The sequence below is a fragment of the Orbicella franksi genome, chromosome 8 (assembly GCF_964199315.1).
Source record: "Orbicella franksi chromosome 8, jaOrbFran1.1, whole genome shotgun sequence".
NCBI classification, from domain to species: Eukaryota; Metazoa; Cnidaria; class Anthozoa; order Scleractinia; family Merulinidae; genus Orbicella; species Orbicella franksi.
Window position 1 is genome coordinate 2,399,979 of NC_138152.1, and position 26,321 is coordinate 2,426,299.

The 26,321-nt window shown below is 38.7% G+C and overlaps 2 protein-coding genes across 4 annotated transcripts; one reads left to right on the top strand and one right to left on the bottom strand.

Moving 5' to 3' along the window:
* Window positions 1–1,533: 1,533 nt before the first annotated feature.
* Window positions 1,534–7,070, bottom strand: LOC145494921 (uncharacterized). The gene is made up of 7 exons (XM_081474486.1): window positions 6,577–7,070; window positions 4,953–5,162; window positions 4,060–4,326; window positions 3,712–3,912; window positions 3,013–3,183; window positions 2,249–2,500; window positions 1,534–1,939 (listed from the first exon to the last, which is right to left on the bottom strand). The coding sequence occupies exons 1-7, from the start codon at window positions 6,845–6,847 to the stop codon at window positions 1,695–1,697; spliced, it is 1,617 nt and encodes a 538-aa protein (XP_081330612.1). The 5' UTR covers window positions 6,848–7,070; the 3' UTR covers window positions 1,534–1,694.
* Window positions 7,071–10,311: 3,241 nt separating this feature from the next.
* LOC145494920 (uncharacterized) lies at window positions 10,312–26,283 on the top strand. Of its 3 annotated transcripts, XM_081474483.1 has the most exons (6): window positions 10,312–11,035; window positions 11,582–11,651; window positions 18,231–18,297; window positions 20,008–20,685; window positions 21,275–21,519; window positions 22,150–26,283. In XM_081474483.1, the coding sequence occupies exons 2-6, from the start codon at window positions 11,601–11,603 to the stop codon at window positions 23,044–23,046; spliced, it is 1,938 nt and encodes a 645-aa protein (XP_081330609.1). In that variant the 5' UTR covers window positions 10,312–11,035; window positions 11,582–11,600; the 3' UTR covers window positions 23,047–26,283. The 3 variants fall into 3 exon arrangements, with proteins under 3 accessions (XP_081330609.1, XP_081330611.1, XP_081330610.1); XM_081474485.1 differs by lacking the exons at window positions 10,312–11,035; window positions 11,582–11,651 and adding an exon at window positions 11,741–13,316; XM_081474484.1 differs by lacking the exons at window positions 10,312–11,035; window positions 11,582–11,651 and adding an exon at window positions 17,958–18,129.
* Window positions 26,284–26,321: the final 38 nt, after the last annotated feature.

Genomic DNA, 26,321 nt, shown 5'->3' on the forward strand with positions numbered 1-26,321 from the left:
TCAGCTGGACTGTCATGTAAAGAATAGAATATTTCATTTATTGCACCTGTAAATGTAAAGAGTATAACTACGCTATTCAATTAGAAACGAGTTGATGAGAAGCAATAGAGGAGGACAAAATTTAATTGCTATAAGAAATTTACTGTCTGCAATAGACGTTCTTTACACTGTTGAGGAGTTCTTCTTTAAAGTGAATTTATTTTTTATTTATTTATTTATTTATTTATTTTTTTGCTTTTTTATGTAAGAGCATTTTGTCCAATAAAATAGGAAAGCAACAACTCACACGGGAAGATCTAGGATTTTTCTTAGGGAGGGGTGCACCACTAAGGAATGGCGTAACTGACTGGTGAGGTAGACAAATTTTAAAAGCGAATACAAAGAAGAGGGCTTCATCTCGGGGAGGGGGGGGGGGGGAGGGGGGTGTGGGCGGTGACCATCCCTGCACCCTCCTCCCAGATCCGTCCCTGACTCAGTAAGCGCAAGGTGGGAGTCCCTAACTGGTTATTAGTTACCCAGTATTGAAATTCCTGTATCAGAAAGTAAGATAGGCAATTGTTGTTAACACTAATATTAATTACCTTTAATCGAAGCAGATCAAGATTTTGCTGTCCAAGATTACTTCCATGAATTTCAGATTCAGTTTTTGAAGGGTTGACAATATATATATTTTAATTATGTGACTGTACTGTAACGTGAAGCTGTAATTTGGAAACTTTTAGAGGTCTGTTCAGTGGTTAGAAAAAAAAATCAAAATCTATTGGTCAAAATTCGTCGCCTCTTTAAGTTTATTGCCACAAATAATATTTTTTAAATTAATTTTTAGTGGGGTTTTTTTGCTATTCGTAGGCGCATCGGAAACAGGAGATGTGGTGTTAAGATGTGGATTTAATGGAATGATAGACATTCTTAACATCAAAATTAACGCAACAGCTTTAAATGACCAGGATAAAGAAACTATGAAGCAACAGTGTGCAATGAAAATGCTCCAAGCCCCTCAACAGAGCCCAGGCCCCAAGCGCTCAGTGTTTTGCACTGTGTCGAGGCAGGGAAGGACAGGAGAACTGAGTGTTAAATACCAGTGTTTGCACGAACCAGAGAAGGCTAATGGTCAAAGCTTTTATCACAGAACAGGCGCAGGATTATTGATGAGGAGACAACTTCGCCACTTTTCTAAGCCAGATACGTATCGAAAGCACAAATCGCGGAGTTAAAGGATGATATTAGACATAGCAATGTTGATATTTTTTATCCTGGTGAAAGGAACTGGCGTATAGGAAATCTGACGCAAGCGTACGGCCGGCACATAAATATTACAGAGTGGAGGAGTTGTAAGAACCCCATATAGTAAATATTCCTACATATTTAATTTTTTTTCAAGTTTAAATTCAAAAGTAGAGAAGGGATGACTACGCTTTCTTCAGAGCGCGCAGTTATTCATTGTAATGCTGTGAAAACTACAGGAATTCCTTTCTGCCACAAAAAAAAAAAAAAAATTAATACTAAATAAAGAAGTCGCTCATTTGTACTTGTCAGCTAGTTTATTATTTCATTGCCAGAAGCAAAAAATGTTACAAAAGGCAATTAGTAATTTATTCACGAGGCAAAAGGTAACAATACTATCTAAGAAATCAAAGCGGAAATGTTTTCAACTATCGCTTGGAAAATTGAATGTAAAAATGCCTACTCTTTAACTATCTGACATTGAGGAGCTTGATGATTACGTAACCAGCGCCATTATTAGCGCCAGCCTGGTTGGATTGCTCCTTGCCATTGTTGTAGGATCCTCCACCACCTCCACAGGAGTTAGATCGGCTACCACTGGCACCCCCGGAGTAGCCACCACCTCCACCACCACCCCCTCCGGCTCCGTTTGGTCCACCGCCACCACCGAACCCTCCATCTACTTCATTCTGATTGGAACGGCCCCCAACGCCACCTGAAAATGATTGACATGATAATTAATCAATTAGTTATAAGTACTTCTGAATGTTTCTTTTCGGAAAACTTAAGTTTGACTGATAAGCTAAGACAAATTTCTAATTAGGGTTGCTTCGTGAAACGTTTGAAAATGTTGACAAAAAAAATTTTTTGCACGTAAATCTCCTTGACAAATATCTGTTGAAACCATAGGCATAGTTTTTATGCTTTCCGTGTGCAATTGAAATAAAGCCATTTCTTATCAATCTTTGCTAGTTTCTTCGCTTGATTTTCCCAAACCTATGTAATTTATCCACCATTTCATTACCTTTGTAAAATGATTTTCCTCCTTCGCCACCAGTGCCTTTCGCGCCTCCAAAGTTCTGGTTTGAACGTCCATTCGTCTCAAAACCTCCTCCACCTCCCCCAGAGTAGTTATTATCACCTTCCTCAGCTCCTTTGCCTCCCGATCCTCCTTGAAACTGCGATCCCCCATATCCGGGATTTCCGTTGTTAGTGGAGGCCCCATTACAGCGTGGGCTGTCTCCCTTCATCTTGTCGACACCACCTCCCCCTCCAGCTAAAAAGGAACATAATCGGTCATGTTATTCCCGGTTTAATTTAGAACTTTCTATAACCGTGTCTCTTGACATTGAACGAGACTTTTCTAAACCTCCGTCGGGGTCTGTAATCTTTTTTTTCTTGCTCCAAGCTCCTGCCAACCAATTCTCACCTTTCTAGAAATATTCAGTGATTGAACTCCAAGCCACGCATGTTTAAGGCCAACCCCGCAGTTTTGTCAATTCAATTCGCTAACGCTAACCAGGCTAGCATAGCTAAATAATAATTATGGTGTGCCAAAGAAGTCAAGCGGGTCAATGAGGTTCCAAAGAGATCAATCGTGGTCAAATATTTGAATCTAGGCTATCCAGACGCTATTTGAAGTCACACGTCGGGTTCTTAACATTATTTTTAGCATAAAAATACGTGCGAACAACACCAAAAGAAGATTTTTTTTACATATTGTCGGTCTTAGAAAAAGAACGCTCCATTTTCCTAGGCGCTGTCTAAAGCTTTCTACGGCGCACTTACCGATCAATAGAGGGGTGTTGTCATCCGTGACCACAAAGCTACCACCACCTCCCCCTGCTCCTCCAGACACAGTGTTCACACCACCCTCCTGTCCAACAAGAATCTTCAGCACTTCGCCTCGTTTGAGATGGAAATTTCCCTTGACGCGGGCTCCACGTCCCCGCTTGCTCGCTACAAAAACATAGCAACACTTTGCTTAGGAGAGGGCGATTTGATAACGCTCTAAATATGTTTTCAGTTTAAACACTAAGGCAGATCCAGGAAATTCTGAAACGAGTTGGACTACGAGCGAGGGGGATTTGTCTACCAACCCCCCCCCCCCCCTCCCACCACATACCTCTATACTCCTTCTCAAATCTGTTTTGAGAACGGGAGTATTGGCATTAAGACACACTGTGATACAAAAATTTTAATTCATCAAATTATTAACCTTAATTTCTTAAAACCTATTTTGCCTGAAAAGAAAAGCTGATTGGCCGACTGTTCAATTTCGTCTACTCCAAGATCCCCCAGGACTGATATTGACAGAATACATGGAGATATTCTCAATCTGACTCCTTATAGATCACAAGCGAACAGAAACCAAAAGAACCTACCAGAAACAAACGTTTACCCATGTGACTAGCGTAGAATTTGTCAAGGTTTGAATAACAAAAGCAAGACGCCAACCTCCCCTCCCCTATTATTTTTTATACTTACAAGAGGTGAACTTGTCATATCCGCCAGCTGCTCCTGCGGCCTCGATTGTGTACATTCCAGTGGCAGGAACCTTCCAGAGCTGGGTACCCTTGTTGACTGTGACCTGACCCTCATGATCCTGTCCCTGGTAATGCATCCCTACGGAATTGGGACCCAGACGTCCCGTGGCGCCAAGGGTAGTGAACTTCGCCATACTGAACACTATGGACGAAGGGAAACGACAAGTTAAACAAGGCTTAATCTAACAGTTGGGAAAATCAGTATGTATTTTGATAAAATAGAATATTAAATTCCCACTACAATCAAAATCAAAGTTCGGATGTTCCAGAAAATTGATGTAAAACTTACCACTGTAACGCTTGTCCACACTGTGATCTGGGTTGAAAATGACCCATTGCGTGACAAAATTCCTGAAGTATTTCTCGCACGAGGCCTCTACGTACATCAGTGACGGCAAGCGGTCGGGTTTGTCTTCCTCCGTGGCGATCTGGACCGAGCCGATGAACACAGGGTGAGGAAATTCGTACCCAATCCACTGCATGCCAGGAGGGGCGGCTCCGTTTGAGATCCACAGACTCTCAGGATTGTTATCGAATGCCATGCTGGGCGGATATCCTGCAAGGTAAATTGAACAGAGTGTATAAGTAGCTTATCAGCAATGTGCAATCAAGACAAATCAAATAAACGAACAGCAATCTGTCTGAATCCCTTTGTTTTTCGCTCCTTCATCACAGGAGTAAGAAACATGGCTAATTCATGATCTATTTATCTTTAGCTTATAAAACTTTGGTCCACGACATGCGAAAATTCAATGTCCAGAACAGGAATTTCGTTTATTTGTTTGTTTGTATATTTTTCTTTGTTTGTTTGTTTGTTTGTTTGTTTTCTTTTGTGGTTGCTGTTGTTGTTTGTTTTTAAAGTTTTGTTTTGTTTTGTTTTGTTTTGCTTTGTTTTGTGTTTATATTGTTTAGTTTTGTTCGTCCGTTGATTAGTTTGTTTCTGCAAAGTTTTTGGTGGGTTAGTTGGCAGCATTGATTTTTTAGTTGGTTGGTTGGGTGGTCATTTAACCTGGTTCACATTTTTATTTAATTTGGCTTTTGTGACTTTATTATGACGAGTTTTATAAAGATACATGCTCGTTACACGAACGTTTTCTCATGGATGATGAATTCTAGCCATCACACTCACTCACTCATCTTCATCGGGCCCATGAGGACTCTTGAGGCCACTATCATACTCACCGGGTCCAAAATAGCTGCTAGCATAGCCTCTCTTCGGATCACTGTTCAGCTGTTTGGTGGAGGTCGCCGTATCATAAAACTTGATTCCTGAGATGACCCACAAGAAAGGCACATCGACAGCATTGCGAATTCGCCAGTAAGGGTAGCTTCCATTGGTGTAGGGGCACTTGTCTGAGCAGAAACCCGTCTCGGAGTCGCATTCATGTTTGCCTTGTTAAAGAAGATGACATACAGTTGAACTTAATTAAATAAATCAACCTTGTTTTGAGACACGGGTTTCGAAGGCAGTTAATGAGATGGACGTGTTTTTTTTTTGTTGTTGTTGTTTTCAACTCTTCTCCCTTTCTCGTCAATCCTCGTCGTGCTCTGTCAGCTTGTTTGACAACCAGCCAGGTTGTCAAACAAGCTGAGAGAACGCGAGATCTGACATACCGTCGTACACTTTAGAGGCTGAAAAGTCGTCCACTTTCTTTGCTGTCTTATACGACCAATGGTTTCCATGTTCGCATTTTTAAGTTGCCAAATTAAAGCAGCGCAGGTGGAAAAATCATTGGGAAACTAGGAAAGATGGAAGCCTATAGATTACTATAAACTGGCAAGCTGCCGCGAGGCTCATGGCCTTTAATAATAACCAGAAATTAGTGTAATTGTAGGTTTGTTATGCGGTTGGAAATGAAAGATTGTATTTTTAATTTTGATGGTTTGACTCACTTTTAAAAAGATACTTCCAGCAGAATCGCTATATTGCTCGTTAGCTTTCATTAAACGCTTACTTAGTTTTTCAGCAATCAGGCATGCATGTAAGAAAAAAATAAAGAGCAGCATGTCTCCTACTGTTTTCTTTGTTCCTCCTGTCATTTAATCTGTTCGCAGAATTTGTGTTATATTAGTAACAAAACAGGGTTATTAATTTGTTATTAAATATTCATGACCAGCTTATCAGACACGAAGCAAAGATACCAATTGTAAGCAAATTATTGTTTGAACTGGAAAAGATAGCTTGGCCTGGCTTTAATCAATAAAACAAAATTCAATCGTGTGATTCAGTTTTCTGTCATCGAGTAAAGATCGAAGCGAATCGGTTGCGTAGTATTCAATAAGTTAAGAAAAGCGTGTTTCCGAAAGATACTACGAAATACGTAGTGCAAATCATTTACTTGGGTATGTTTTAAATGCGTGCAAATTTTTAATTTGAAGTGTTTAATATTCGTAAGTAATTCAGAATTCTCAAAGAAATTACACACACACACCCAAACAAAACACGACACTGGACCGGCGCCATTAATGTTGAAGTTTGAAATCAGTTCAACTGACATTTTTAATGCTTTTGAAAACAAATGTCCACGTAACACTTAGCATGTCGTTTACTGGGCCGGTTCGATCACGTAGTATGAGAGAAAAGCTTTACGCAAGACAGAAATATATATATACAGCTGTATGACAGTACCTCGCACCGAACTCTGCGCTTTCTGTTACAAAAGCACAAACCTCAATTTTGCACGTTATGAATTTCCTCTGCAAAGGTCCGATGCCGATCTCAGAGTTTCCAGAACCCGGCTCCCATTTTGAATCATAACAGCACTAAAATCACTTTTTCATTAGCTTAGAAAGAAGCAGAAATTACCTTCGGTGTACTGCTTGCAGATCGCAACCCTTTTTTCTCTGTATTTCTTGTCGGTGTGCCATTCCCAACTCGCGCAGTAGCCAGGTTTGAATGGCCGATTCCACGGAGGTATGACCAAATGCGCGTAAACATTTGGATTCTTTTCGAAACCAAATTCGCTTCCTTTGTGGAATTTTACCGTCGCGGTATTCTCAGATCCACCTATTAAAAATCCACAAGAGAAACTTAAACTGGAAACTAGAATAAACGCAAGCGAGATTCTGCTTGCCATGATTGCCTCAGTGGATCGCCGAACTGGAGGCTTTCACTGCAGATGATGATATTTTGGACTGTGTGTTACTGCCACGCTGGAAGAGTGCAAATTCGACTGTGATAGGCTGATTTTTGCTAACGTGTAAGATTACCAAAATTAGTTCTGAATTTTAAAACATTTTCTTTTATTTCTGAATTTTTAACAGCGCTTTGCTGGCACATTGCTTCTGCAAAGTGCAGGTCGCCAAGGAACGTAGTCGAGCCCGTGGTACCAACAGTAAATTGGACCGCGGTTGACGGCAAAGCTTTCAAAGCACGTTTCGAAAAATATTGATTGTTTTCAAAGACGAATAAAGAGTTTCAAAACCTGGAAACAATCCTTACAACTTAAAAAGACTTATTTTGCTTTGTTTAGAGTATGCTAGCTAGTTCAACATCTTTTTCGCTCAGTTCATAACTGTATCCACGTTGGATTACCGAGAAGATTGAAAACGACCTGATTTTTTCCGAACAACACGAATAACTCATTTTAAAACAAGCCAATCCTAACCAATCTGGGATCTCGTGGGGCTTAATAAACCGCTTTAATAACTGTCAGGAAGGTAGTCTTAAATGTTCTGTATCATTCGATACAGAATTATAGTGAATCAAGCAAAGAGGACAAAGACTTCTCAAGATCATGATTCTGTAATGACACAAAATTAACTTCGTTGGAAAAAACTTAAAGTTGCGAAAATGCGACGAGATTATCGTTCCATCTTGGATAATTTAAGTTTCCCTGCAACACTCGAAAGACCTCGAATCAAATTATTTAGCTTTAGCTTAAGAAAATGATAAATAATGTCATAAAAGACTGCGTGGTTTATATTTTCGCTTCATTTCACTTCAGTAGTCACAATCCATTGTTTGAAAAACGTGGTAAAAATATGTTAATTTTATTGAGAGACCATAGCAAATCTTTTGTCCTAAATGCTAACTCTCGCCTTAATTAGTTGGCTGCCTTAATTAGTTGCTTTCAGGAACAATGATATAACGCACAGAAGTTCCTTCAAAATATTGCTCCACATCTCTAAACCTTTCTCAAATTGATTTTCTGGTGGTCTCAATCACCAACAACAGCAGAATATTGAATTTACTAAACACCATGTAGAGGTCAGGATATTTTGTCCAAAAGAGATTTGAAAAAAAAAAAGTAACATAACTCCAAGTACGGTGATGCAGAAAATAAATAACTGATGTAGTAAATTAAGAGTCGCTTGCCTTTCGGTAGTTGGGCTGCATCTCGAAAATTATTGTTTTCAAAGGTAGGAAGCGAAGAGCAGCAGAAAGGGGGACAAACTTATGGTTAATTCTCCATGAGTTAGTAGCCTCAGACATGCGAACAGCAGTTTGCTTAGCTTGGTCCCAATACCCCGATATCCCTGTTGCATGGGACGCACGTGGCCTGGGAACCCGTACAAACCTCCGGTGTGTAAGAGCGAAATGAGTTTCGTCGTTACCTTGGAAACTAGGCGTTCACTGCGTGACGCATTTAACGAAATGCACTACGTGACACCTGTAACAACGTTTACCGAAGCGTATAATAAAGTTAGCAGGTATTACAGGTACCCGTCCAATCCATCATAACAACGAGCACTTCGCTAAACAGGTTGTTTACACAGGAAGATCAAAAGATCAAAAGAGCGTCACCATGGCAACACACAAGACAAGGAAGCCGTGTAAAGTTGGTAAAGCATTGACGTTACAATGATAGAGGATGACAGTGGATAAAAGAAACTGATTTAATTTAATCTAAAATACTTTAGCATACCAAGATATCGCTTTTTTGTTTTTCTTTTCCCAATTGCTAATGAATGCTTAGGGTGGCAACTGTTTTGCGCCAAATTGTAGCGGCGTAAAATTTTGTTTTCTACACACGAGTTGCGAAGTTTATACAATTGATAATATTTCTCACAACTTTTAATTTGGCCCCCGTCCCGTTGGTGAGTTCAAATAGACTGTCAACTTCGGCTTGCCAACTTCATGTGAAACTACTGCCAAAGAGCGTCTATCAAAGCTCTAAATTAAAACACGGTAATGAAAATTACGCCGCACACACGGTGCTTCGATTATTCAGTGAGCTTTAATGAAGTGGATAAATTAATTTTCGTATTACGCTGTCTGTTACGCTCGGCTCACTGATTTTTCATTGAACACCTACGAACTGTTATGGCTTTTACTTTCATCGTAATCCCTTGTTTCGCCTTGTCTGCGGCCATATTAAATGCCGTCTACAGTTCAGTCGCTAATTTCTGGTATCATTAAATACTGAGGGTTTCCTACTGCCGAGTCGTAAGGTTGAAAATAGCGATGATAGCCATGGCCTTTATTCAAGCCCTGGCATTTCCAACTCAAAGAAACAGGTTAGCACAAAAAATGAGGTTAAATTAAGAACGGTAAAAGAGACGATTTGAACTTTTATCAAGCTTGCTAATCGCTGTTATAAAAGCTCCGAGTCGGTAAAGAAAACGCTGGTAATTTTTTTTTTTTGAAAGTGGCTACACGTATCAGTGAAATATGATCCTCAACAAAAGGAAGTTTGAATCTGGTTTAAGCCCGAATTATAGTCCAGCAGACATTGGAGATCTAAAGACTGGTGATTCAAATTAATTTGTTGATAAAAGAAGTGTTCGTTAAATTAGCGTGGCCATTTTTATAAAGGCAGCGAGCACTGGAGGTAACATTCCTTGGGATTTTTCTAATTTGCCTGGATGGATGTAGTTGAATTCAAATCCACAACACGGCCACATCATCTCTTAAGAATGCGGTGTGAATCTTTCTCGCTCCATGCATGCTTGACTCTGTTTGCTTGAGTAACTTACTCAGCCACATGGAAGAGTTGACTCGAGGCACCAATCTGAAAAATTGAAGGTTGCACGTTTCTTATAGTGACAAACAATTTCAGTGCTTAAATACATTCTAGAGTTTTTTCTAAATTAAACGAATTTACGTCGGCTCGTTATCAGTGAATTAAAAGGTGGAAACTAAGCGCAAACTGCCAAAAAGTGAGTTAATTTTGGCGGTACATCTAGTTGACCAATGGCACGCCTTCTGGGATATCCCCTATTGTTCTTAATGTTTTTATGTGCACGCTGTGCGTGCCCCTACGAAGAGCCACCTGGAAAAAAAGACCCGTGATATTTGGAATAGCTATCTTAACTTGTTGACAGCGGGTAGGAGGGGATTCCTTGATTGCCCTGGAATCGGGCCATTCTTTTCTAGCCCGGTCGTCGCGGGCCGGAATTGTAAACTACGACACTTTGAAGCTCAATAAATATCTGCGCCTATGGTTAGCCGTGACCGTAACTTATTTTAAACGTGACTGATTTGCTTGTAGGTTCGATCAAATTCAGTGAAGCGAATTACTGTTTTGAAAGAAGATTAACTGTTTCGAATGGCGCGAAAAATCTACGCTAATGCCTTTCTCTGGATGGTGTAATCGCGAAGAAAAAGGGACGGATTTGAAAACCAGGTTGCAAAACAGTGTTTTATTACATGGCGGTAGTTCGTGACTGTTTTATGACAATGCAGTTGCTATGTTAAGCTTTATTTAGGTAGTTAAATTCAGCAACGTAAATACGTTCCTCAAAGGTGCAAGTTCACAGATGCCGCTTATATGCAAACAGGTGCCTAACTTTCGATCATTTGAGGGTTGTACTCCCTACAGAGGCTGTCAAAAATTCTTCACTCACGCAACTCCACCACACCAAACTAGCTCCTCTCCGTTTGAACGCCTCTGTGATCAAGTGGCTTGAAACTAACACCACTCCGGGTGAAATCTGGTAGATTTCACCCTCTATGCACGAGAAATTCTCTTTGTGCTTGGTCACCAGCCGAGAGATTTGAGAGCGAGTCCATTAAAATTACATCGAAGCTTTCGTTTCCTTTCAAGATGTCCATTCATGTGTGACTGTTCATTAGCACGCTGATGAAGCTAGTGCAGTCCAGCTTCAACCTCCTTTCGTGGGATTAGTTATACCGAGAAAAAAAAAAATACAGGAGCTTTAAAACATGGAATGACAAACACATGTTGTAGAGAGATTTCGTGATCGTTGTTGTCGAATCGGTAGTTTAGGGGCTGGGCCGAGAGGTTTGACAAAACGACATTATTTTCAAGAAACTTACAGGAAGCCACGGACAAGGAAGTTATCGGATTTGACATTACGAGGTAAGTCTTCGGTTAAATGCCCTTTAGCGTTTAATTTAGTATTTCACTGGGCTTAGTTAACTGTCGCAGTTTAGTACTTAGGCTAAATTGCAATGGAATGACAGAGGCGGATTAGAGTTAATGCAAGCATCTTGTAGAAATGATAGTTATATAAGAAAACCTAAAACATCGATTTAATTATTTCGTGTAAAACGTACCTCTGGCCCGTTAAATAGTCTTGGAAAGTTTCACGTCTTTAAGTAGATAAGAAAAGTACTTGTAGGATTAATTTCCATTCTTGGCAGGAGACTAAAGATACCAGTTTGGTTGGCGCTCAATAACGACGCACTTTTTAAGAGTGGATTATACCACGGACGGACACGGACGGAAATCTAACGAGATTTATTTGATTTGAGAGGGATAATTGGACTTAGAGGAAAGAAAAATGTGGCTATAATTAACAACCAGGAAACGGTTTTCGAAGGGAGCTATGTTTATCTCTAGGATAGTGATTAATAAGTAAGTATCGATATGTTTAACAGCGCCGTTCAAATTGTTTCCTCATAGTTGCTCGGCTGGTCTACACATGGCATTCTTAGATTCGCAATTCAACAAGGCAAGTCTGTCTCAAATTAAGGTGAGTCAAACGGTGGATAATTTGGACTTTTTTCCTGGCAAAACGGCCTGCTATTTCAGTGGTATCTTTTGATTTTGTGTCTTGTACCACCGGGTGATTTGCTTGTACTGAACTGAAGCTTGTGTGAACTCCACAAAGGTACAAGTGGGCGCTTTTTTTTTCTCAATTATATTAGAAAAAGGACATACATCGCAATTGTTCGTACAAGAGTGTAAAATATATAGACCATTATCTTACTTTTGCATACCGTTCGAAACTTTTCTAAACAGAGTTTTGATTTAATTAATTAGATGTCCTCGGAAGGCATCTAGAATTTCTTTTGACAAGTTTCAGAATCGCGTTTTCTTAAATATATGAGTAATTTCAGTTCTTGCCTTGCAGGCAAGAATTTCAAATTTCTTGTCTTTTGGTCTTCTTCCGTCTAAAAAGAGCCCGTGAACTATCCATCTAAATATGAAATATTTGTTTGTCTTTGAATGACACTGAGTACCGACTTTTTTGTGTCAATACTGGGCAATCGAGGGTCAAAATCTTCTGACCTCTCTCATTCGGAACTTCGCGAGAATTCACCCAAAATTTCAAAATGCAGTTTTGATGATCTTACACTCATTTTTGCGAACCGTTCTCAATGCACTGTAAATCTCAATACACAGAAGGGAAAAAAGCTCTTGGTGGAATTAATGCGACAAGTTTCAGGATCTTTCGCTTTTCGATTCCGCTTTCAATTATGAATTATTGATTGAGTATCTCTCTATGTTCACTTGTCGGCAAAGCATTTATCTACATGTGTTTTGGAAAATTCCCATGATATCATTTTCGCCTTTAAGAGAGACCAACGGGTAAAGGTTCTGGCCATTATTTGTTAAATGAAAAAGAGGATTCGAAACACCAATCAGCCAGATCTGTTAGGTCACCGGACACAGGCACTTTATTTCAATGAAATAAGAGGTCATACAGCCTCGCGAAGCGCTTGCACGGGGCGACACAGTTCCCCTTAAGCTGTCGTTACAGACCTATATGACGTGCGCAAAGTCACTGACATGGTCGATTTAAGTTTTCGCTGCTAATTAAATAGTCATAAGTTAGCTTGCTTAACACTTTCCTAGGCAAACCAATGGAGAAGCGATTGGGCCTTGGTTAGTACCTCGCTTATTTTGGCAACGGTCTCGAAAGGCAAAACATAAGCGGTTGTTTTGCTCCTACTGTAAATTAATCAAGCAACAAACACTGCTTTTTCGATTGGGAAACAAATGTAATGCATGAACTCTGATCGACTTGTCACCTTTACCGTAATTCAATTTGTACACTTGACTTTGCACTCTAATTGGGTTTCGTGACCCTTGCAAGCTATGAGGTAATGATTAGGTAAGGTGGTGAACTGCACATTGCAGTCGCTTACTACAGATGCCCTTGATCAGTTGATTCACTTGGGCAACTTGCTCGCAGAGGCAAAGCTAGTTCGCCGGAAATTTCGCCAAAGAAATTCAACCCGAATGCAGTTTATCTGACCCAGTAGATGCTCCAAGCCTGTCCAATAATTCAAGGCTCGAGGCTTAGATCTTTAAAAGCATTTTCCTTCAAAATTTGTGGATTTGAAAAGACGCCTGTTACAGAAATAGTAGACAGCCGCTATTTGAAGGTTAACCACAACAGAGGCTGGAAAAGGTAAATTTACAAAAACATCGATAAGATAAATAATAGTTAGGGGATTTCAATCTTTTGGCCGCGGAAGAACGCCGTTTGGACGTCTATTGACACCGGAACAACCTAATTTATTCGTTACAAGGTTCCTTTCTTAATGACTTACTTGTCTTCAAGTATGACGTAACTAAAAATCAGGTTGTTCTGCTTCGGGAAAAAAATTATAACTTAAAACTTGCAAATCGTTCCAATCTATTTAAATTTCAAACAGTTTTAAAATTAAAAGTTCGCATACATCCGTAGAGTATCGATTACAAATTTTGGATGCTTGTTTCAATTTTTGACACAGCACACCCTTGCTTCACTTGGCTGTTACAATCCCTGTCATGTTCTTGACAGATGTGTCTACTTTTCGATGCATGTCATTTGCTTCGGTCACTATAACAAATAATATTATTTACTTCAGTGTATCGAGCAATTTATGATTTGCTTTCACTTCATTTTCCTGATCTAACAGAGGCAGCGTGGCCAAGTAATTTAGGAAGCTAGTTTTTAAGTTTGAAGGGTCCTGTTTCAAATTCTTCATTTTGCCCTTGGACGACTTGGTTTTTCGTGATGGTAAATGAAGAAATTTTTGCTGACGTCATTGTTTACAATTTGCCTCGTCAGCACAAGACTCTCCTTGGGGAATGCCGGGAAGGGCTAGATAAAAATTCTATTCAAACATTCGAGGTTACCGTGTACCTTCAGAGTAAATTTTGTTTTCAATTTTTGTTTTTTTTCGTAAAACCAATTAACTTTGAATGATGAGCGTTAGGGCCCAAAAAACAAAAATCAAAAAGAGCACACATTCACCAAGGAAATGGATACAGCCGTTTTCAACCGGAAGTAAAAGTTTCTTATTGATAGACCGCTTACTGATATTTTCTGAAAATTTCATTTTCGCTGGGGACACTTTGAAGAGTTATAACACAAATGCAATTTGTCCGCCAATTTCGGTCGTCTCCAGCAAAAGCGTGTTAGGGAATTTGGCAAATCTAAAAATCATTTGTTACGAGCTAGATCTGTGAGGTCAGTCCGTAAGTTTTTACAGAAATTCTGAAAATGTTCTCAAACTTTTGAATGCAATCAAACAAGGGAAAACTTCAACAAACAAACAGAGTTTTAAGTGTTTGGGTTCCTGCCCCCGAGAAAAAATAAAATTCCCAAACTAAGGAAATCGTGTTGAGTTGTAACTTGTAATTATGATTTATACCTTCCAGTTAAGACTTCGCGGAAAATTCCCTAGTTCGTTTTCGGGAAAACCTACAAGCGTTTGAATAGCTAAACCTATAAGCCTTAATTTGATATATGGCTAAGGGCATCTGTGATGTAATCGCGAGGCGCTACATCCGTTGGACTATAGACATTCTAGAGGGTGCACGGTAACCTCAAAGAAATTGTGAAACTTAGTGATTGGTGAAATATTTAACTCCTTATATGTGATATAGGAGGAGATATTGCCTTTCAAAAATTGCAAAATTTGTATTCCAAAAGTACTCATGAGCTCGTATATCGTTTGCAAAATTTTGAGTTTTCAAACCTGCGTTACACAAAGAAAGTATTAAATAAAACGGTAAATTGTGCCACGCCCTTTTAATATTCAGTGCTGATATTTTGCTAGCTCGAACAGAGACCAAATTGCTGCAAATATTTTAAACAAAGACGCCCCCTGTAGCTAAATTATCTGTGTCTCGCCAGTTCATATTTTTCACAAACGTTTTTTTTATTTGACATTTTTCTTGTTTAAATACTGCGTCCTCAAAAAGCGCAGCCGTGCTAAATACCCTGAAATTAAAACAAGGTCAATTTTGTCATTACTTCAGCGAAACGTTATTAATTAAAACAGTAGCAGTAAAAAGTAAAGGAAGGAAGGTGTTGAAACTCTTCCTGCGAAAACTGCTTTCTCCATTGCGACGAACTTTTACTGATTTTACTCGTTTTGAGTGATGCAATTGTTAACATGATCTTTAAAAGGCCAATGATTAAAGCTCCAGTTTATTTGGCTATATGTATTACACGTTTTAAAATAACGTTTGCTAAGATCGCATTTAATTAACGTAACGTTAGCGATCACAATCAACCGGTTAACACAAGATCACACAACGGCAGTAGACTCAAAAATGTAAAGTTTGTTGTCAAAAGATCTCGTTTTGAAACAGTTAAGTTGTAAAACTTGCTGTAAATCAATCAATTTAAAAATTGCAAGCGAAGGAACACGGTGAAATGTACAACTTGCGTGAAGGCGGAAATCTTCAGTTTAAAGTAAATTTTGCATCGGAATAAAAAAACTTGCAGTGGAAAAGTTACACTGAGGATAATTCGCATCAAATGTTTTCGCATTAAGTTGGAAAAAAACTGCACTACCTCTATATATCCATTTATTATTATCAATATACGCGGCCAAATTGAAAACCGCCCTCTTGAAAACACGCGCTTTGCGGGCCGCAAATGACTCCTAGCGGGCCGTTAATGTATTAACGGCCCTGTAGCTGATTGGTTCTCGGTTCATCATCCGATGAATATTAACCAATCAGGTTACGTTTATTGACGCGGGAAAACCATTCAGGTGCGAACAGCTTGCGTAGTGAACGTTTGCCGTTTGGAAATTTCATTTTAAAATGGAAGAACTCCCAAATTTTCAGCTTTTTTCTAGTCAAAACTCGGACTTAGACAACGAGCAACTGGATGAGATTGAGCAAAAAGCTCAAGCGAAAAACACCAAGAGAGCAACTGAGTGGGGAGTAAAAAAGTTCGAGAAATGGTGTGAGAAAAGAAAAATTACAGTGGATCTCAAAACAGTAAGTGCAACAGACTTGAGTGAAATTCTGCGAAAGTTCTTCGCTGAAGTGAAAACAGAGAAAGGCCAAGCATTAACTCCAAGTGCATTGACTGGAATTAGAGCGGCCATTCATTCATTTATCACGGAAAGTATGAAGAACCGTCGCCATCAACCCGCAAACGTCGCCGAATAATCGAGAGCGATGATAGCGACTAAAAGCTGTAACTTATTTGATGAAATTAGCAAAGACAGTCTGAGTCCATTGCCTGTGAACGGGAAGACTATCATTTTTTAAAATGTAAACTGTCTTTTTGCTAATCATTGTTACCAATCTTTTTAAAACTAGATTATATTTGACACTTTATTGTAAACAAAAAGGAATTTTATTTGGCTCTTGTTTAGCTGTTCGTATTGTAGCAACAACTTTCCATACCATAGTTTCATGCTACATCTCTGTTAAACATTTTTTTCTTATTAAATGAATTTGTACGATTTGGCCTTGTGTATTGATAATAATGATAATCGCATGACTTTTGTCGGTCATATAGTTTATTTGTGTCCCTCGTAGCATCATTTGCGCCCTTGCGCTTCGCGCTCGGGCGCAAATGATGCTACTCGGGCCACAAATAAACTATATGCCCTCCAAAAGTCATGTGATTGTCCTATTAACATGTAATTTACGCATGTAGCCTTGCCAGCCACAAGGGTGCATGCAGTCGATGTGAGCCACCTTCATAATCTTCGTTCGCAAAGCAGCGTCATACATATATATGTTAATATTAATTGCAAACCAGATAATTAGGCAGAATGAAAGCGAGATCATCATGGAGGGGAAAAGATATTGTTTCGATTTAACACCAAATTCTCAAAAACTTACAAAAAAGACATGTGTGGCAACAAGTAAAGAGAAGTAACATTCAGAGCAAGGTGTCGACAGAGAGATTTGCCACTTCAGTGTTGTACTTTTACAATGATTTTTGTATAATTAAAGAGCCCTCGAAGCATCAAATTCAAGTAACAGCATTCTGTTAATTTGACTACAGCGAATTAAAAAAGTTAGTGGATAATGACAAAAATAAGGTAAGCTAAAGCAATTTTAACTAGATAATTTTGGCTGGTGAATTAAATGAAACGTTAAATACGAGATAGTCATGGCTGTGTTGCACGCCCTTATAATGTGATTAGAACACCATGCAGAGTTGACTACAAATAATTTCTCACCTGACAAGGTGCTTGTGAACTCGGTAATCTGTCATATATATAGCTAGAGACAAACGTTGCGGACACATCTCAATTAGGATAAAAAACAAAGCATGCGTGATTAACAAGACCGAAGATTGACATGAAATTCGAATTTCGCTTTTAACCGTTGCCTGCTAAGAGAGAAACGAATCAAAACACATAATATTTTGTTTTACGTTTTTGTTAAAGAAATGCAAAACTAACAGAAAAGAAACACAACTTCATAATTTTTTCTCATTTTTAATATTTCCTCTTTCGTACGTTTGCCCCAGTTAATCGGTGACATGGAAGAATTTTATCAAATGCTAGAGGTAGTGATGTGAGATCTTGATTTAACCAAGGATGTAATTGATCAGATGGTTTAAAATATGGGATTACCTCATTTTTAAAACAACATTAACCGTCGAAGGCAAATTTAATTAAAAATCTATCAAATCTGTCGTGCTGGAATTCTAGCTCTGAAGTATCGATTTCTCTCCTTGAAGCCGCGTTTAATACATTCTCGACATTTTTGTGACGCCCAAGCAGCATGTGGCATGCGGTGTTGCTACTAACACACAAATCAAACCTGCTGATGCCTACCATATATGGCAAAAGGTAAATAGTCGGGTTCAAGTCTGTGGCTACAGGTGGCCAAACTTGTTAGATGGCTTCACCAAGGGCGGGAATATGAGAGATCAATAACAAGAACATCTAAAACGGAGTAACACAGATATTGCATTTTAACCAGAATCGCATCAAAAATGAGAAGTGGGACGCAATGAATTATCTTAGGTAATCGGCAAATTTAAGGCCGTCTCTTGATTTTATTCTTGAAAAAAGAATATAGTGGCTGTGAAATGTTTTATTTGATGGAATGATTGCTATTGTTTTAGACAACGATCCGCGAGTTGAGTGGCAGAGTCACTGGCTGGAGTTGTGAGTCAATGATGCCCCATAGAGGTGAGATTAAACTTAATTTAAATTACACCATAATTAGTTAACGTTTCCTATGCGGTGAGAAACTTTTTCTCTCTTTGAAGCCGCTTGCCTTAGCTGCTTGCCAAATAATTTATTAATTCACCACATTCCATAACTTGTCATGCAAGCCCACCGTGATTATACAAGAAGTTAGGATTTAAACGAAGAACATAAGTATATTCTTTGAAAATTGACGGAAAGCAAATCTGCCCATTTCCGAAAAGGACGTTTTCGTAAAATTTGTTTCGATAGATATCTTGTTATATAACAAGAAGAAGAGTTTTGTCATATGAGCAATACAATGGAATATTTAATTGACTAAATATCAGGTAATGTATGGATTCGCATTTCGAGATTTAGAACCCAGATATTGCTCCTTTCCTCGTCACAGTTGAATCTACATAAACAAAATATTATAACTATGATATAAAATGAAGTATTTTTCGAGTTAAATTTTCAGCCTGCACTCTTAGGCTGTCAGATAAGAATCACATGCTTTTGTTTTGAGTAAAATAAGATTTTGTTACTGTGTTATGTTTCTGTTGGAATTATAACTATATCAAAATGAAATTATCTTCATGAAGAATTACTGAAGGAATTCCATTTAGCGTCAGCCCTTCCTTTGTAAATTACTGAGATTTGGTTCAGAATCGAATCCCAGTTTGGATGTTTATCCAAAGAGAGACACACGAGATATTTCCTTTGCAAACATCGGATGAGACGAACTGATATATATATATCTTAAGAAAAGCCACTTGAGTTGTGTTAATTTTCCTCGCTATTAGTTACCCTTTACATGATCTTTATTACATTCTCCTTGTGTCTCACGGAGTTTGGATCTAAATTATGTAAATTAGCCACGAGGACAAAAAAAGACCGTTGGGAAATTTAAACACTGCTATTTGTTGTCAAACTTTGGAATAATAGGTTTTTAAAAGGTAAAATAAATTCACAGATTTCAATATCAACAAAGCATAGACAGCTCAATTAGAACTTTATCTGAAAATAAAAAGGATAAAACATACAGGCAAATGCGTTGATTGCCCTTTTGCTTACATTAAGCAAAGCAAACTATAATCTTTGTCTTTTAAGAAAGCTGTCAGACTCGACGGCAGTTAAAATTTGAGACTAACTCTGAGGAAAAATTCCTAACTTATGTATAGATCCTAGTTTTGAAAACATTTCGCTTTTTTTCGTAGTAAAGTAAACCGGTCAGGAATAGAGTTGAGAGAGCAAAAGGAAACACAACAGGTCTTTTCCAATTTGCTTTGATGCTTTGTTTTCTAAAACTTGACAATAAAATCTCAATTATCTTCATAAGTTCTTTAGTGATTTTGTGTTGAGTGCATTCGATGAATAGGCTGTGTTTTACTTACAAAAACGGGCGCTTTTGTGTGGCTTGATCAAAATTTCAATCACCATAAAACGCAGTTGAAACTGTGGAGCAAATATTCAATTGGCGCTTTCTTTAGAGTTAAACAGCAATAGAAACCTACTCCCCGAAAACTTCGAATACAGTTCCTTCCAATGGAACACAATGAAAACAAATAGGTCAGACAATTATTGTACTGGAGCCGTCAACCAAATCAGTAAACCGCTTTCCTTTCAAACGGATGGCCTCAGTAAAACTTAATCTCGAGTTAATTAGAAAATATAAATATTGTTATTTTAACAACATTTTCCCTGATAAAGGACCGGGTGGAGTCAACCAACTTGGAGGTGTATTTGTCAATGGCCGACCGTTGCCCGACTACATGCGACACCGAATTGTTGAGTTGGCACACTGCGGAGTCCGACCCTCGGAGATCTCTCGGCAACTGCTCGTGTCTCACGGGTGTGTGAGCAAAATTCTCGGCAGGTATTACGAGACAGGTTCGGTCAGGCCTGGAGCTATAGGAGGCAGCAAACCAAAAGTCGCTACTCCGCGGGTGGTGTCGAAGATTCTGGCTTACAAGGAGGAAAACCCATGCATTTTCGCGTGGGAAATCAGGAATAACCTGCTTAGTGACGGAGTCTGCGACAAGAGTAACGTGCCAAGCGTCAGCTCAATAAACAGGATTCTGCGCAATGCGGCGTCTGAGAAAGAACAGCGCGTAGCCCACGAAAAAGCCAAACAACACGTCCACCATCTTCAACAACAGATCCCCAACGCGCCTCAGATGAATGGTTTCCAAGCTCAGATTGGTTTCGCTATTCCACCCAATGGTCAAACAGCTCTACCCACAACTCTTCAGACTCTCCAGCAGCAACTGCCGACTCCTCATCCTATACCACAGCCTCCAACACCGGTCGAGAAACCCACGCATGCTCAGGAGGTTGTGCAGAGCGTAGAAAAGAACGACAGTGAACACCGTGGTACGCCACAAAACGGTGAGAGTGTAGACCTAGGATATGCGATATATTAATTTAGAATAAAACTGTTCGTAAATATGCAGTTACTGACAACTCATTGTTGTAATCTTCTCATCGTTGTCCTGTCTGTTATTATTGTTAAAATTGACTAATGAACTGTAATTCTAGCACGTCCACTTGTTCGTAAGTGCTATATAGTTTCACTGATTGATGATGGTTGTAAGGGCTGTTCGCTCTGTTCATCATGATTAAATGTAATTTCCATCATTGTCTTTAATATTGATATTATTATATGTCAATTTTAGCGGTTATCACTGAATCATCAGATTATCAGATCAGCTATTATTGGTTATTAGATTGGATCAAATAATTTTACCGTTAATATTTTTATGAAATTGTTCTTTTTTGCCTCTATGTATCATATGTCTCCAAATTAGAATGTTATTTTTCCAGGCTACAAGGCATTGACACATTAATATAGTTTCTATCTACACATCTATCTACTTAAAAAAACATAAATCCATGAATTATACAGACAACATACTGAGGCTTGACAGAATGTTAGAAAGAGAGTTCAAATCCTTCATTATTTTTTCCTTTTCAACAGGGATAGATCACAATGGAAAACCTGAAACAGAGGGTAAAGAGAATGGTCACACAGAAGGCGAGAATGGATCGCTGGGAGAAGAACGGAAACGAAAGCACGATGAAGCACCAGTGAACGGAGAACAGAAAGGTGAAGAAATCAAGCACGAAAATCATGATGCCACAACAGACGTGAATGGTAACGAAGGTCCAGACGCCAAGAAGAGAAAACTTGGATACATTGAAAACGGCCACAAGAATGAAATGGTAAGATTAAAAGAGTTCTGCAAATTGTAATGCAACTTTGCCTGCTCTCAGCCAATAAAAATGAAGTTACTGTCTCAGCAGTTTAATAATACGAGTCTTTATTATTTGACTAAGAAAATCACTCCATTGTGATTGGCTGAGAGCAGGCCGATGTTTCGTCAATTTTTAATTTGCACTCGTTTGAAATTTTCCTAGTCACAAAATGAATAAACAATCGACTGAAAGCTCGAGCAATAGAGGATTTAGACAACTCATGATACCTCAAATTTCTTCCAAATTGCAAAAAGTGCAAATCCTTAATTGCACTCGCATTCACACGACTGACGTATACTTATTGGAAGACTTCTTCAAAGTGACATCTTTCTCCTAATAAGATCTATGTATGGTAGATAATTACTACGTTATTTTGTTTTGTTTTGGTTGTTGTTTTTTGGTTTGTTTGTTCACTTTTTGATTTTTGTTTCTTTTTGGAACAGCTAGCAACCGAAAATATGTCTCAATCATGTACGAAAAATATCACTCACTTATAAGTCACACTGTTTTGTAGCCTGCAAACACTTTAAAAGCGTTTTGCTATGATATCTTTGCAGGATAGTTTGCACTCATTCCATTATTCCCTTTTTCAACTAGCCCGTGTACACGCGAGTGTCCCCCACGTGGATCAAATACAATCCTGTGATTCCGAGCGGATTTGCCATCGCAAGCAGTCTAAATGGCTTGAATGCAATTGCTGGCGACCTGAACGGCTTGAATGTAAACGTAAACGGCATGGGTGGTTTGAACGGAGTCAACGGGTTAGGTGGCGTGGGAACAGTGAATGGGCTGAACGGCATAGCGCAGGTGAACGCTGTCGGTGGAATGAATGGGATGGGCAATGGGTTAGGAAATGGAATGGGCCTCATGAATGGCAACAACACCATCAATGGCATAAACGGAATAGCAGGTATCAGCACCATAAATGGTATTAACACACTGAGCAATATCAGCTGTCACAACGTCAATGGAATGAGCGCCATTAACGGTATGCATTCTATGAATGGCTTGAATGGGCACAGCAATGGAGGAATGGCTCACCCGGGTATGGACCAGGATCGTACACTTGGACAGAATGGGATCAATGGCCACCCTGAAAATGTCCACTGGTCTCCACCGTACCCAATGGTCTGTTTACCAGATTCAAACAATTCCAACGGAATGACTCAAAACAATGGGATCAACAAACAAGATTCGTTTCCACAGCAGATTGCCTTCCAGATCACAAACACACCAAGACCGGACCTTCAGAACAATTCCGCCAACTCAACCACTGTGTGCACATCGGTTTTTGCACCAATTACCACGGCCACGCCGCGTAATCATTCCCTAACCATGGCGAATCCACTGACCAATGGTATTCAAGCCATGCAATTCTCTCGGCCAATGGCGACCGAGTTTACTCAACCAATAATGAAGATAATGGGACCTGCCACATTCCTGCCCCTAAGACCGTCGGGCATAACATCCCTTGATACAATAACGCATGGATGAACTAAAGGGCAACGAAATTTGTAATGCAGGAAACGCCTTTGAGGAAGTTGAAAAACAACTCTGTTTTCACGGAGTTGGGCGCCCCGACAAGCATTTTGGGCAAAATGCGCATCCCTCATTTACGTATGTATTCAGTTATTTTTATCCTTCAATCGTACCAGCAAGATGTTACACCACGTCATATTATGGATACAAAGTTCATTGTTCATCATTTATGACAGAAAGAGAATTGCATTATGAAGGAATGCTCTTAGCCGTTATTATACACAATATATGGTATGTGCCATTATTTAACCACGGATTAAGATATTTATTCGCATTCCAGTCACCTTCGTATGGCAGTAAGTAATGTATAGTTTAGTAAAAATTCTAACCACAGTTTTAATTAGATATTTACATGAATTAGGACTAATCGAACAGAACTCTTCACGGAAGCAATTTTTCGCTTTGGCAGTTGAGAACTTTAAAGAACCTGCCAACATTACCCGTTATGTTTACCTGCACGTTAAAAGGACCCAAAGATATAATTTGATTTTCTTTGTCATATTTTCGTGCGTTTAGTGTTGAAACAAATCGCACAGAAAATCACCACTAAATAGCACCACAATTACTAACTACTTATTAACTGAGGGTGAGGTCTTTACAGGAAAATCTCAAACTGAGATCTTACCATATTGACCTCGCTATCGCTCGGTCAATACGGTGAGGCCGTTGCTGGCTTTGAGATTTCCCCGTAAAGACAGAACGTTCGAGTTTAATGAGCTGTTTATTATATGGCTTTTTGGTTTGTTTTGTTGCTGTTTTATTTTTTTTTTCAGGCCCGTCATCGGCCCGTGGGCTTTACGGGAGAGTAATGCCCTAAAATTAGCCAATCAGCGCGCACGTTGTATCGGCTACAAATACAAGCCATATAATAAGAAATGCTATGTAATTTTCTAAATTAACAGATTTTAACTTTTAACCGAGCATGTTGCCACTGCGTTTAACGCATCAAGCATGTGATAATTATAGCAACGTTACAAGTGCAAGTTGCCGTATCTACGATAGTCACCATAATGGTTTTCACGTTACAACCGTTTAATTCTGCAAAGAACAATCGTGGAAAATATTTCACCATGAATATCGTGAAATACCTACCTCTTATTTGATTTTGACAACTGTGCTCTTATAGCCAAATATTCCTGAAAATTGTCTTCTTGCAAATGTTATCCCTTCCCACATACTCGCCTGAAACCATCTTGGTGGCTATCCTATAATATCCTATATAAAGGTTGCTCTGACTTTTAGGCCTTTTCCCGTCAATTTATTTATTTATATGTTTGTTTAATTAATTAATTGATTAACACTGGTCAATTATAAATATTTAATGGAGTGAAATTCGATAGGCAGCATGGCTTATTGCAACTAAATTGACTAACCAGCTTTTCCTTACCGAAATAAGCCGACTTTGAAAGATATCGTCAACCGCACCTGGTTGTTCTAAAGTATTCAACACGAAAAGGCCGCAAAGCATTAAGGGAGGGTGTTACGCAATGATATCGAGCAAGGCCAATTACCCCATAATGGTGGATCTTTCCGTATTCAAGCATACTAATTGAATCAATAATCAGGAACCAGCACATGATTTGCTTCACTCTAGCAAATAAATTAAGCACAACTTAAACAAAGAAAGCATAATAACTGAATAACTGAATTGTAGTTTTAATTGATCTCTGTTCAAATAGCATTTTAAACACTCATTTTAAATACTTAACATTGCTTATAAATGGTTAGTAGAGCAAGCACAAGTATGCTTTCTGTGTACAAAACACAAGTTCTTTACTAAACAAACCTCCATTAAAAGTTCTCTTTTGATTGGCTCAAGAAAGCACGTTACGGCATGGGTTAGGTCGGAAGCCAATTACAGGAAAGCTTTTATGCGCGTAGAAATTAGAACCCTAGAATCTAGAATCGTAGCTTTAGAGACTCGCTTTTGTCTGTTTCTGCTTGCTTCCTAAATCCAAACTCAACTTTCATGCATGTACAGCTAAGTCAGACTGAGTGGCAAGGAAGTGTAAATTGACATTGACTATAGACATTTCTTCTTCAGCTACTTTTTTCTGGATTCAAACGACGATATAAGAGAAAAGCAATCATAAATTGAATGATAAAAAGTAAATTTTCGAAATAACCTTTAGATTTTAGAAACAGTTCTTTTGGGCCAGTTATAAAAGCAAGCACCGAAAGAATCACGGTGTTCGAGCTTTTTCTAACAGCCAAAACCGTTGTAGGTGGAACTCAAAACGTTCCCGTTTCAGTGCTGTTTATTCTATTTAGAGTGCTTGTTCGTTTAGTTTAATTTTCATTTTGTCGGTTTTTATTTATCAGAAGTTAAATTGGTTTGATTTATAAATAAATTTTGGGCCTATTGGCTGAGCAATTTACACTTCAGTGCTACTCCCTCACTGATATCTCAGTTGTATAAAACGTACGTAGCTCTTTGTTATTATTTAATTAACGTACAGCCCAAACACTGCGTCATGCTAGGCATGCCGCGTAATATGGCGGCTAGCCCGCTAGGGAACTGGACCAAGAATGTACAAAGTTTACCAAGAGAGAATATATTTTTCCATAACGCATTATATATCAGGTTTTAATTTATGTTCGGATAGAACATTGTTCTAAATAATATCATTACGTTCTTTGTTTGTTATATATAACAAGTTTCAATTTTTAAACTTCTTTCAAAGGTATTTTTTATTTGTCAGAACAAAATTCTGTAACTGGTTCGTTGATCGATGCAAGTCAATCAACGCTGGTGTCGAAATGGCTTTCAAAACTCCTTTTTGGGCCCATTGAATTATCGTATGATACAAGATTCTTGTAGGAACTCAGTTTTGTATAATGGCGATTTTTGCTTGCCACGAAATTCGACGAGTTTTCTGGGGAAAATCTCAATCACAATTGAATTTCCCCTACATATAAACATAAACAACAACAACAACAACAAACTATCCACAGAGCGAAGGCTGGGGCTAAAAAAGGCAGGAGTCTGGGAGAAAGGCTTAATCTTTTGAAAGAAGTTTAAGAATCTGCTATTTATGACGATTGTTGAAAAGAATATTGTTTATTAGAGAAACGAAAGAAAAATTTTAGATTTTAAATTTTAAAATAGTGCAATCGTCGTGATTGTGTATTGTTCGAAGACGACATGTGTAAAGACCATCGAAGAAGCTTAATGAAAATCATTAAAACCAATCCTAGTGTAATGATATCTTTTTCCATTGGCCTTAAAG

Bases quoted from the DNA above. Each gene is read 5' to 3' on its own strand.
- LOC145494921 (XM_081474486.1), bottom strand. From the start codon at position 6,847: ATGGCAAGCAGAATCTCGCTTGCGTTTATTCTAGTTTCCAGTTTAAGT. The intron at 3,913-4,059 runs GTAAGTTTTACA...CTTCGTCCATAG, and splicing joins TGTGGACAAGCGTTACAGTG to TGTTCAGTATGGCGAAGTTC. The intron at 1,940-2,248 runs GTAATGAAATGG...AATCATTTTCAG, and splicing joins AGGAAAATCATTTTACAAAG to GTGGCGTTGGGGGCCGTTCC.
- LOC145494920 (XM_081474483.1), top strand. From the start codon at position 11,601: ATGGCATTCTTAGATTCGCAATTCAACAAGGCAAGTCTGTCTCAAATT. The intron at 11,652-18,230 runs GTGAGTCAAACG...CTATTGTTTTAG, and splicing joins CAAGTCTGTCTCAAATTAAG to ACAACGATCCGCGAGTTGAG. The intron at 20,686-21,274 runs GTGAGAGTGTAG...CCTTTTCAACAG, and splicing joins CCGTGGTACGCCACAAAACG to GGATAGATCACAATGGAAAA.